The sequence below is a fragment of the Cicer arietinum genome, chromosome 5, assembly GCF_000331145.2.
Source record: "Cicer arietinum cultivar CDC Frontier isolate Library 1 chromosome 5, Cicar.CDCFrontier_v2.0, whole genome shotgun sequence".
Classification (NCBI taxonomy): domain Eukaryota; kingdom Viridiplantae; phylum Streptophyta; class Magnoliopsida; order Fabales; family Fabaceae; genus Cicer; species Cicer arietinum.
Genome location: NC_021164.2, coordinates 49,479,679 through 49,492,839, shown reverse-complemented (window position 1 = coordinate 49,492,839; position 13,161 = coordinate 49,479,679). Strand labels below are relative to the sequence as shown.

The 13,161-nt window shown below is 29.2% G+C and overlaps 3 protein-coding genes across 3 annotated transcripts; 1 reads left to right on the top strand and 2 right to left on the bottom strand.

Annotated features, from left to right (window-relative positions):
* The first annotated feature begins 199 nt into the window (after positions 1 to 199).
* On the top strand, positions 200 to 622 carry LOC101492553 (egg cell-secreted protein 1.2-like). Its single transcript, XM_004499968.3, has one exon. The coding sequence runs from the start codon at positions 200 to 202 to the stop codon at positions 620 to 622; it is 423 nt and encodes a 140-aa protein (XP_004500025.1).
* Positions 623 to 5,527: 4,905 nt separating this feature from the next.
* LOC101492216 (threonine--tRNA ligase, mitochondrial 1-like) lies at positions 5,528 to 6,635 on the bottom strand. The gene is made up of 3 exons (XM_027334693.2): positions 6,537 to 6,635; positions 6,335 to 6,419; positions 5,528 to 5,668 (listed from the first exon to the last, which is right to left on the bottom strand). The coding sequence occupies exons 1-3, from the start codon at positions 6,618 to 6,620 to the stop codon at positions 5,544 to 5,546; spliced, it is 294 nt and encodes a 97-aa protein (XP_027190494.2). The 5' UTR covers positions 6,621 to 6,635; the 3' UTR covers positions 5,528 to 5,543.
* LOC140918617 (uncharacterized) lies at positions 6,624 to 11,694 on the bottom strand. Its single transcript, XM_073368775.1, has 7 exons — positions 11,637 to 11,694; positions 11,507 to 11,559; positions 11,347 to 11,413; positions 10,952 to 11,100; positions 6,891 to 6,979; positions 6,706 to 6,802; positions 6,624 to 6,650 (listed from the first exon to the last, which is right to left on the bottom strand). The coding sequence occupies exons 1-7, from the start codon at positions 11,692 to 11,694 to the stop codon at positions 6,624 to 6,626; spliced, it is 540 nt and encodes a 179-aa protein (XP_073224876.1).
* Between the last annotated feature and the right edge of the window lie 1,467 nt (positions 11,695 to 13,161).

The following is a 13,161-nucleotide window of genomic DNA, read 5'->3' as shown; positions in this document are numbered from 1 at the left end:
TACACACATACACTTTTATTATGTAACCACTACTTAATTAGTTTTACGTCCTTCATCTTCCCATTATCCTAACATTACTAATTACATTAATTCCCTCTAGTTAACTATACTATATATACGTGCATAGATCAAAAGCAATCCAAACAAAAATCAATCATAGATCATAGATAAATTATAAACTTTTTGTTCTAATACTACAATGTCTTCCACGCACAAAGTGTTTGTTCTTGTTGCTCTTGTGATCATTGCATTGGTGTCATCAGCATCTATAGTGGAGTCTAGGCAACTCTCCAACCCTTCCAATTTGATGAGTCTTGAAGCAAGATTGAAGTTGATTGGTGAATCCTCTAATTGTTGGGATTCATTGTTCAAACTCCAAGCATGTAGTGGTGAAATCATAACATTTTTTCTAAATGGTGAGACTTACTTAGGCAATAGTTGTTGCCAAGCAATAAGGGTAATTGGACATGATTGTTGGCCTAACATTGTTGCCTCACTTGGATTCACAAATGAAGAGACTGATATATTGGAAGGTTATTGTGATGAAGTTGAGGCTCTTCATTCACCACCACCACCTACACCACTTGCATTTGGAATTGAGTCTATGGATATTGTTCCATAAATCAAAATTATGTAACTTTTGGTTTTGATGATTTTCAATGAATAAGTGGAGTAATAAAAAAGTACCAACTTTGTTTGTTTCATTTATTTTTTATGCATCATCCTTTATACAATTTTTTAGAAACACAACTCTGCTTTCATGCTATTGATATTAGTGAAGTATGAACAAATAATATAATTGGTCTCATCAAATCTTGAATTGGTTATAGGACAATTAATGGTAAAATTGATCTATAGAAATTTTGATAAATACCTTTTGTTTTGGTACTCGAACATATATAGGGGTCACCCTTATATTTTTTATAAGAATAGATAAATATATAAAAACCAAACAAAAGCACAAGATGTGCCAAATATGACCACAACCAAAGTGTGATACTAATACAAATCTTCTATATTACTATTAATTCTAAACTTTGATAAGTATAATGCAATATTGTTCCTAGGGACGGATTACAAAAATTATTAATCGAGGAGTCGAAAAATGACTATATGTGTTATTGTGAAAATTTATTGTGTATATTACTCTCTTTTCCTGACAATAAATGATAATAATTTATTTTACACACAAATTATGAAGTGATTATAAATAAAAGAAATATAATGATAATTTTATTGAATTAAACTTATCTTGTATTAATATATTCACCGTTGCCAAAATGTAAATCAGAAGATATTACTTGAAAATAAAAATAATTAATAACACATTAAAAATTTAAAATTGACACTCATTTTAAGATATTCTTTTTATGCATATATGTCACTTATTGTAATACAGATGGAATTATTTTTTTTATAAAAGCCAAATATTACAATGTTGTAAAAATATTTTAGATTTTATTAAAATTAAATAATTAATTAAATAAGCTATATATATACATATAAATAATATTCAAGGGAGGAAGGGGCAGAGACAATATATATGACATAAAAAAAGTTGTATTAATAAAATATAGATATAGATAAAGGCATGCAATGTTTTTATCAATTACGAAAAAAAAAACATTTTTGTATTATTTTTACTACTCTTTTTCATAAAAAATCATCATAGAGTCAGAAAATTAATTACTTTAATATCTTTCATCTTCTATATGTTAAACCAAATTATTAATATATTAAATTTTTTGATCAGTTATAAATAACACATTTTTGTATTAATTCAATTACTCTTATTTATTGTTCTCATATCATATTCTTCACATTCTATGTGTTAAATCAAATTTATGAGATCATAATTGACAAAGCATTTCCACGTATGCAATATTATGTTCTAGTAAAATTGGATGTCACCTACCTTCTCCGAGCTTTAATATAGCTGCTGTTATAAACACACTAAGTGCCTTCTTGAAAACATCACCATTAAATATTGCACTTGGATCCCCAGATCCATTCCAAGCAACAATAATCATAGCCTAATGACAATTTTGCACTTTCAGAAATGGATTGTGTTTTGTAAGACATTAAAAAAAACATACTTGGAATATATACATACATATATATATATATATATGGCTAACCTTCAAGCATGTGCTTTTATCGTGGTAGTTGATGTGAATTCAACCTCTTCAAGTTTGATGAGTATTATATGTGAGATTATTCTATTTCGTTTAATTTTTAATTGTTCAATAGCACTCATCTTCTTACAACTCCTAATAAAATAATTTGTGTTTTAAGATTGAAAAAGTACCATTATTTTTTAATATCAAACTAGTGTTTTGTTCAATTCTACAAGCAATCATTTTCATAGAATTGTGTGTATTTCTATCCAAAGTTAAAATTATATGTAGTTTCAAGTTTTTATAAATGACTTCTATATTTTCTTTATAATGTTGCTTTGGATATAGTTGATAGTATATCACATAAATTTATGCCATAACAAATTTATTTTCAATAGAAATGAAGAAAATTGAAGTGAATGAGTTTCAAAACGTGTCATCAAGATAATTCTATTGACACATATCATTTTTTCTACTAAATATAATTGTTTGACAATCTATGAATTCATGCAAAATTGTTTTTATTCATTGTGAATTGTGATGGTTCAAGAGAAAAAAAAAAAAGAGTGAATGAAAAATGTCTTACATCTAAGCATATAGTAAAGATGAAGTATATCCTTTAATTTGATTTAGTTCTATAAAACTATATAAGTGTTTTGTTATAGACATAAACTTCTAAAACTTCTACTATTATGTTATATTGCTCTTTGAATTAGCTTCCATTTTATTTTATTTTATTTTATTTTAATCTTTTTCTTATCAATATTTTTTTAGATATGAGTATTTTTTATATCCAACTTAAAAAATAATATTATAGAATTTAATCTAAATAGTATTAACACATATAAGTAAGTATAGTGACATGATTTGAAAATAATTTAAGGAGAGTTATTTATATCCAACTTAAAAATATCAGTCTGTTAAACTAGAATTTAAGAATATCTTCCACAAACTTTTAAAAGTATATTTATAGTCTTAAGAAATATTTTTTATTTCTTTTTTAGTCATTAGGTTTATGTTCCCTTGTTTTTGTTTTCCTTTTAGATAATTTTGTTAACTTAAAAAAAGTATATTATTATACCATTTATACTTGAAGTCTTAACCCAAAAATAAGAATGTAACTGATTAATAAAGAATATTATCTTCCCCAACTTCTTTTTTTAAAAATAAAGTATATTATTATTAATAAAAATAATATAAAGTAAATTATGAAATTTTGGTTACATATTATAAAACAAATAAATGAAAGTCTATATAATTATACTTTGAATACTAAATAAGCGGTTTTGGAAAATAATTAAATGGGATTGATTCCAATTTTCATAGAATAACATTTTTTTTATAATTAATTTAAATAATTTTTAAATGTAATTTTTATAATTAAGATACTGCATGTAGCAGTACCCTTTAGTTTAAAAATACAATTTTCTAATTTATAAATTAATGTTTGTAATATTACAATATTTCAAAAATATTATTAATATATTTCAAAAATAAAGAAGTCATTTTCTTATTTAAAATTAGATATAGTGATTTTGTGCTTCTCAATTCATATTATGATTTTTTTTTCAAAATCTAATAAAAATGGCGGTTCATTTTTAACATTTTTTTTTCAACAATATAATTTATGGAAAGCATAAAAAAACGTAATTAAAACATAAAAAAAATATATATATTTTTACTTCAAAAGGGATTGTAATTTAATTAGTGATAAAATCTCACACTACAAAAAATTTGACTTAACGTGACACACAAAATGTGTCACTAAAGGTTAAAAGCTGTAGGTAAAAGTCAATAATACTTTGAGTGACACTCAAATCAAGTGTCAACTTTAAGGGGCGCCTGCTACACTTTTAGGACTGTCACTACATGTTCTGAGGATTGTCACTACATGTTTTTTATTTTTATCTACAATAATGATTGTCACTAAAAACTAGATAAATATAAATAAAGAATTAGTCTATTCCTACAGTATTATCTGTCACTAAAACATAGAAAAATATAAATAAAAAATGAACCTATTCCTACGGTATGTCTGTCACTAAACCTTATTATTATTTATTTATTTATTTTATCTCCCTACTAATTGTAATTTTACACTGATATAAGTCAAAACTTATCACATCGCCAGATATACTCTCAAGTTGAAAAGCAAATAATGCACACAAATGTGTATGACTATAAAATTAAGAAAATAATAACAAGTATTCTTAGAGCACTTGTTAAATAATAATAAAAAAAAGTATAACTTTAAAAAATGTGCCATACTCAATGCATCAGATACACTGATGTCTATCTTCGGTCCGTAGAATGCACCATCCCCTTCATTCAACTGCAGCAGAGTTTTATTCTGAATATAAGCACATAATTTGAAGCTAACAAATGTTGCATTCTATAGAAAATAATAATAAAACAGAGATGCAAAAATAAAATAAAAACTTATGTGAGTATAAGAAAATAAAAACTGCATCAAGTAAACCTATAATTGAATTCAAAATGATAAGCATGCTCCACTTTTAGATGCCCAAACTGAATTAGTTTTAGTCAGAGAACCAAACCATACATTTCAAGCAATATCTTAAGCTGGCATTAAAGACCTCTAAAATAATACCTGCCATGGCTTGCCAAACTCATCCAAAGCTTCCTTGAGCTCATTTTCAGCCTTCTCCCACATTTCAAGATCTTTAAAGATTTTCTCTGGCCTCTACTCAAGTATTTAACACAAGCAAGGGTAAATAAATAATCGAGCCATTAAATAGATTATAGCTATTGCTATTGGCAATATGTATGTTTGTATCATATACCAAAAGAGAAGAGAATAACAAGAGCAGAAGCTACCAAGCTTAGACAATGGTCAATATGCCCTAAACTATTCAATACTTCCAAGTGATGGACATTGAGAACAATAAAGAGTAAAAGCATACTATTGAAAGTTTCACTTCATATGTGAAACCAAATATTTCATAGACATAATCCACGAAGTTCAAGGCGTTTATGACTTCATCTTTTATCTGTAAAATGAATTGAAACAATAATTTCAGCTTCATCTCAAAAGATATTTTAAAGATTTATATCACATAAATTTACGTTTAACATACCTAAGACTCCCTACAGAAAATATGTGCTTCGTCCTGTTAAACACACAAAATAAAGGTCATAAATAATATAGAACTTCTAATATTATAGAAAATAGAAATTAAAGAAGGCGATAATCAAGTCACTAGCTTGAAATGATCCTCGTGTTGTAATTGTACCACACCTTTAGAAAAATTGATAATTATTCCATGTCATTTTACTTATGTATCAGTGAACATTGATCGAGGAACTCCATAATTCACAATAGAAGCCAAAATGGCAATGTAACCAAGATCAAACAAAGAAAACATATCCCATTCCACAGTCCCACCAAAACTTATATTGTGTTTTTCATATATATAGCACAAGAGAAAGGTTTACCTGCTGAAATCTCCTAGTATGTGTTAATCCATGCAGAGAAGAAATGGCCTCATTCCGATGCAAAACGCCAAAATCAGCGAAGCGAAGAGGAAGTTCTGTAAAGCAATAAAAATATTGTGAGATAACATTTCAGGTGAAAATATCCATTGATATATCTTCAAATTATACACTCACTTACAAAATGGAAACTAAATTATCTCTACCTCCCATATGTTAGGAACCCCATAATTGAATTGAAAAGAATGAACAATTATATTGAAAGATTGAGAAAGGATAAAAGAGAATAGGCGAGAAATCTCTCCTCTGAGAGTTTTCTCTTCACAATAGAGTCAGTACTCTATTCACAAATGATTACAATATTCAATGATACCCTTATCTATCATTGTATTCTCCTATAAATACAAATACTTCCCAGACTAAACAAACAACTAACTAACGAACTACCTTCCTAACTAATTCTCCCTATTCAACTTAGGACATAGATGATCGAGTTCTATATGCCAAAATGAAATTATGTGGAAAAAGTACAGCTTATAAATAAAGCAAAAAGAAAGACGAAGCCATATAAAATCACACTATACAGGTATTGTTCAATGTAGACATTTAAAATCAAATTAATTGTCAATACATTGACCAAAAAGCTCAAACAGGTGCATTATCCCGATTTCAACAACAAACTATGAACTAGCTCAGCCACCCCAAGTACAAACAAATACAAAAGATACCATTTGAAGAAATATGTCTGTGCCAATGAAAATTACCTCTGTACGATCGAACCCTGTGCTTAAACATCAAGCAGTGCCCTGGGCAATTCATTGGTTTCAAACCAAACTCCTGTTTGTCAATCTAAAACATACAAATATATATATATAATTTGGTTAGATAACTTGATTGCGTTTAAAATAAAAACCTATTTTGAAGGTTTTGTACCGCTAAGACCATATGCAAACAACAACAAAATACCTCTAAGAGAAACATATCCTCTTTATGATGTTTTGCATGACCAGATTGCATCCACAGATCCATGTTGAATACATTTGGGGACATAACCTAGTGATAATCAAGTTGTACTAAGCACTTGGAAAAAGATTGTTTTTAATAATATCAAGAAACTTCTATATTTAAACCTTACCTCTTGATAGCATGTATCCCTGTATTGATATCGAATGAAGTCCATGAGTTTGTTGTAGATCCGAGCACCATGTGGAAGAAAAAACCAGCTTCCCGGGCTGACATAAACAGGACATACCAAGAGATAGACAATAAGAAAGGCTTACTAAATTCTGCAATCAGACAAGAATGAACCCACCACTATACCTCCACTCATGATGAATAATAAGCTCTTGTTTCACTCCCAAAATCCTGTGATCATACTTTGAAGCCTCTTCATGTTGATGCAAATGCTCCTTAAATAAGGAGGAAAAAAAAAAAAAAAATAAACAAAATATTTTCTTTAAAACAAAATATTAAGTAACCGAGACATTAAGAGATTCCCCATTCTTAACGCCCAGTTTACTTAAACGGTTTTCAAAACAAAATGTTAAGTAACCGAGACATTAAGAGATTCCCCATTCTTAACGCCCAGTTAACTTAAACGATTTTTCTTTAAAACAAAATATTAAGTAACCGAGACATTAAGAGATTCCCCATTCTTAACGCCCAGTTAACTTAAACGATTTTTCTTTAAAACAAAATATTAAGTAACCGAGACATTAAGAGATTCCCCCTCCTTAACGTCCAGTTAACTTAAACGGTTTTCAAAACAAAATATTAAGTAACCGAGACATTAAGAGATTCCCCATTCTTAACGCCCAGTTAACTTAAACGATTTTTCTTTAAAACAAAATATTAAGTAACCGAGACATTAAGAGATTCCCCGTTCTTAACGCCCAGTTAACTTAAACGATTTTTCTTTAAAACAAAATATTAAGTAACCGAGACATTAAGAGGTTCCCCCTCCTTAACGTCCAGTTAACTTAAACGGTTTTCAAAACAAAATATTAAGTAACCGAGACATTAAGAGATTCCCCCTCCTTAACGTCCAGTTAACTTAAACGGTTTTCAAAACAAAATATTAAGTAACCGAGACATTAAGAGATTCCCCATTCTTAACGCCCAGTTAACTTAAACGATTTTTCTTTAAAACAAAATATTAAGTAACCGAGACATTAAGAGATTCCCCATTCTTAACGCCCAGTTAACTTAAACGATTTTTCTTTAAAACAAAATATTAAGTAACCGAGACATTAAGAGATTCCCCATTCTTAACGCCCAGTTAACTTAAACGATTTTTCTTTAAAACAAAATATTAAGTAACCGAGACATTAAGAGATTCCCCATTCTTAACGCCCAGTTAACTTAAACGATTTTTCTTTAAAACAAAATATTAAGTAACCGAGACATTAAGAGATTCCCCATTCTTAACGCCCAGTTAACTTAAACGATTTTTCTTTAAAACAAAATATTAAGTAACCGAGACATTAAGAGATTCCCCATTCTTAACGCCCAGTTAACTTAAACGATTTTTCTTTAAAACAAAATATTAAGTAACCGAGACATTAAGAGATTCCCCATTCTTAACGCCCAGTTAACTTAAACGATTTTTCTTTAAAACAAAATATTAAGTAACCGAGACATTAAGAGATTCCCCATTCTTAACGCCCAGTTAACTTAAACGATTTTTCTTTAAAACAAAATATTAAGTAACCGAGACATTAAGAGATTCCCCATTCTTAACGCCCAGTTAACTTAAACGATTTTTCTTTAAAACAAAATATTAAGTAACCGAGACATTAAGAGATTCCCCATTCTTAACGCCCAGTTAACTTAAACGATTTTTCTTTAAAACAAAATATTAAGTAACCGAGACATTAAGAGATTCCCCATTCTTAACGCCCAGTTAACTTAAACGATTTTTCTTTAAAACAAAATATTAAGTAACCGAGACATTAAGAGATTCCCCATTCTTAACGCCCAGTTAACTTAAACGATTTTTCTTTAAAACAAAATATTAAGTAACCGAGACATTAAGAGATTCCCCATTCTTAACGCCCAGTTAACTTAAACGATTTTCAAAAACAAATATTAAGTAACCGAGACATTAAGAGATTCCCCATTCTTAACGCCCAGTTAACTTAAACGATTTTTCTTTAAAACAAAATATTAAGTAACCGAGACATTAAGAGATTCCCCATTCTTAACGCCCAGTTAACTTAAACGATTTTTCTTTAAAACAAAATATTAAGTAACCGAGACATTAAGAGATTCCCCATTCTTAACGCCCAGTTAACTTAAACGATTTTTCTTTAAAACAAAATATTAAGTAACCGAGACATTAAGAGATTCCCCATTCTTAACGCCCAGTTAACTTAAACGATTTTTCTTTAAAACAAAATATTAAGTAACCGAGACATTAAGAGATTCCCCATTCTTAACGCCCAGTTAACTTAAACGATTTTTCTTTAAAACAAAATATTAAGTAACCGAGACATTAAGAGATTCCCCATTCTTAACGCCCAGTTAACTTAAACGATTTTTCTTTAAAACAAAATATTAAGTAACCGAGACATTAAGAGATTCCCCATTCTTAACGCCCAGTTAACTTAAACGATTTTTCTTTAAAACAAAATATTAAGTAACCGAGACATTAAGAGATTCCCTATTCTTAACGCCCAGTTAACTTAAACGATTTTCAAAAACAAATATTAAGTAACCGAGACATTAAGAGATTCCCCATTCTTAACGCCCAGTTAACTTAAACGATTTTCAAAAACAAATATTAAGTAACCGAGACATTAAGAGATTCCCCATTCTTAACGCCCAGTTAACTTAAACGATTTTCAAAAACAAATATTAAGTAACCGAGACATTAAGAGATTCCCCATTCTTAACGCCCAGTTAACTTAAACGATTTTTCACAAACAAACGCACATTAAGTAAACAAGACATTAAGAGATTCCCCATTCTTAATACTCATTTAACTTAATGGTTTTCAAATTCCACACAACACAAACTCAAACAAATTCTCACATCAAAACACATCAATTCATTTATTCACAAGATCCAACCATACACATATCAAATTTCATCAATATCAATTAAGAGCATGTCAAAAACAACGAACACAAATCGACACAATCCACTACTCAAAACACACAAGTTTCATTTACTCAAAATCTTACATACGTGAGGTAAATTCATTTTTCCCAAAATAATACTCCAATCCTAACAAAATTCGTTTCCACACAACCACAGATAAGGCCCTAGATGCAAACTAAAAGTTTGGAAGGAGCCCTTACCTTAACGTTAGCTCTAACGTACGATTACAGCACCGTGAGTAAATTCGGTAAAATCTTCGCTCGCAACGTCGCCTCCAAATTGGTCCCCTAGCACCGTGGCGTGGTAGTGAGCAACTTTCCCTTCTAACTCTTCGCGAAATGAAGCTTGGATCTAGAAGAAATGGAGGGGTTTGTGTTTGAATCTCAAATATCGTTTTTCTTTGTTTTCGAATCAAAGAGGAAGAGTGGAGTTGCGAAATCCTTGTTCTAACACTCACCCAACCTTGGGTTACTAGTTTTGAAGAAAGGAAAGCGACGAAAATGAAAATGGGAGAAAGAGGGAATTTGGCCGCGGGTAGTAGAGGAAGAAGATGGAAAATCAGATTTTCCTTCCTTCCTTTTTCCTTTCTTTGTTTTTCCTTCCTTTCTATTTCCTTCTTTCCTTTATATAACCTTTTCTTTTCCTTTTCCTTCCTTCTAATTTCCTTTCTTTCTATTCTCTCCAAGCAAACATATATATTAAATATAACTTAACAAATATCTCAAAATATCTAGATATTTGTTAAATTACCATTTCACCCGTAACGCAATAAATTCTCCGTAAAGGATTTACCGCACTTAATTTAAATTTATTTATCGACGAGTAATTCTAAACGGTGTCAAAATAACTTTTTGATCCTATAAACTCCATAATATTATTAACTTTGGCTAAAAACCTCCGAGCCAAAATCCAAAACATATAAAATACATAAAGTGTACTTTAAAATTATGGGTCTTACAAATAATAAGCTCTTGTTTCACTTCCAAAATCCTTGATCATACTTTGAAGCCTTTTCATGTTGATGCAAATGCTCCTGAAATAAGGAGGAAAAAAAAGAAACATAATCAAATTATAAAATCATATTGTAGCTTTAGAAAGGGTGTGCATAGAAGTTGGTATTACCGTGAAAACAAACAATCTATTAGTCAAGGCACATAAACAGAGAAAAGCACACAACTAAGCCCAAAAACTGTAAACTATACATTGGCTTTAACGACAAAGATAACCAATATTGAACAACAAAGTGATTAGTTATTTACTTATTCCACAAGATTGGTTACCTTTATGGGATCTGATGACAGTGATTTTTGGCAAGTTGGCGCTTCTTCCTTCGTGTAAGTAACCATTGCAGTGGCAGCAGAGTAAGATGAGCAGGAAACCTTACTGCAATGAAGAACTAAGGAGTGAGTGGAAGCATTTTGTAACATAACTACAAGTTAGAGTTGTAACTAAAAGTTCCAAAGTTTAAACACCAAAAACTAACATAACTACTAACTTACATTTGCCTGTCAAAAACAATATTCTTTTAATGATGTGCAAACATATGATTTGAAGTTAATTGAAGATTGCAATTTGAACACTTCCTAAATAAAATGCCAGCCAAATAAAGAACCGAGTGATAGCTAGGAAAAATCCGTATTCAATTGAATTTACAAACGGTGACTAACTAACTAACAATTATTTATTCCAAATGCCTCCAGCTCCATCACCGACTCAACAAATAAATCAAATCGAAGCTCGAACTATAAACATATGGAATAAATAAAATAAAAACCCATTAACTAGAATTAATGATAAAGCCAAAAAATGTTCAATTACATAATAAGCAAACTTGCCTGCATGGAATTAACGTTGGCTTGCGATTTATCGGGCGCGCCCATAATAGCAACTAAAAATTTAAAAGCAAAAATAAAAGATGTGATACTGAATCTTCGAAGTTGCAGTTCAATTTAGGGTTTTAGGAACAGGTAGAAGGAGGGAGGGAATCAAGCTTTGGGGATGAACTCGAAACCCTAACCACCATTGATGTAGAGCAGGGCGAGAATATCCCCGAGCTTGGATTAAGCAAAAAGAAGAAGAAGAAATAGATATGAATTGAATTGAATTACGCGGGTGTGAAATGGCAGAAAAACCAGTGGATGATAGCTCAAACAACGAATGCACCATTAGATTCAGTGTCTTGCAAGATTATAGCTCAAACATCCAAAAAAAAAAAAAACCAAAATAAAAATTGAAATCGCAATCTGAAATGATTTAGAAAGAGAATAGAACTTACTTGATACTGCAAATCGTGAAGTGAAACGAGAAAGATGAATTTATAGTTGTTCGAGATTGAATTTAAGATTTTGGAGGATTATATAGTTCATTGAAGATAGTAGAGAGAGAAAAGAGTTTAAGAAATTCACAGAAAAAGAAAATGTTTCTCTTAGGGTTTTCTTATGTTCAGATGTGTATTTGTATTTTCATGACATTTAATTTTTTTTTATAAAAGAGCATAATATTTTTAGAAATAGTGACACTCAAACTGTAGCTACAAGTAAATTTAGTGACAGTTAAAAAAACATCACAAAATCTGAGTGTCACAATAGATATATTTTTTGTAGTGTCATTGTGACCTTTCATAGCTATAGTACATTGAATTTGTTTCTTTAAATAAATTTTAAATATTGTATCATTAATATTTTTTAAATAAATTTTAAATCATTAATACTATTAATGCTATGTCATAATTACTATTTTCAATTAACATTGTTTTGAGTAGTGTGAAATGGTCATTTTATGTTGTTATTAGAAAAAATAAATATTATTTTAACAAAAACTCCAATCAAGCCAACATCTAATAAATAAATTTTTTTGGGTCTATTCTAATAAATATTTTTTAATTAAGGTAAAAATTGAATAGGTTTCAAAATCCTTAAATAATTTCAATTTAAGGTCTTTTATTTTTAATGAATATTTTTTCAAATTATAATTTTCATAATTATTCTTCAATTTAAGATTTTTGTTAGTTTTTTTTTATAAATAAGATGATGAAAAAGAGGAAGAAGAACCCTAAGAATCTTTATTTAACACTAAAAGGATCAATACCGGAAATACATTGCACACCACCAATATGTTGTAACTTATATATCTAATTTTGAAATACGGGAAGAATTACATATTTTTATTTGTTAATTTCAAAATGTTAGATAGACTTGGGAAAAAGAGGACCACGTATGTAATTTTGACCAAAATAATCTTAGAATTGTATCTTTTTATAATAGTTGATTTTAAATGTTGTGTATATTCATAATTGATTGACAATGTAATATATGAGGACCAGATGTATCAAATGAGAAAAGTTTTAAAATGAGATTGTAGTTAAAGGATGTTTAAGTGGTACATGATCACTGAAAAAAATTACATTTTTTGTTTTAATCTTGACCATTCATAATTTAGTTAATCGATAATATTCATTTCTCTCACTCTCTCATTATAAATATTTTCTCAT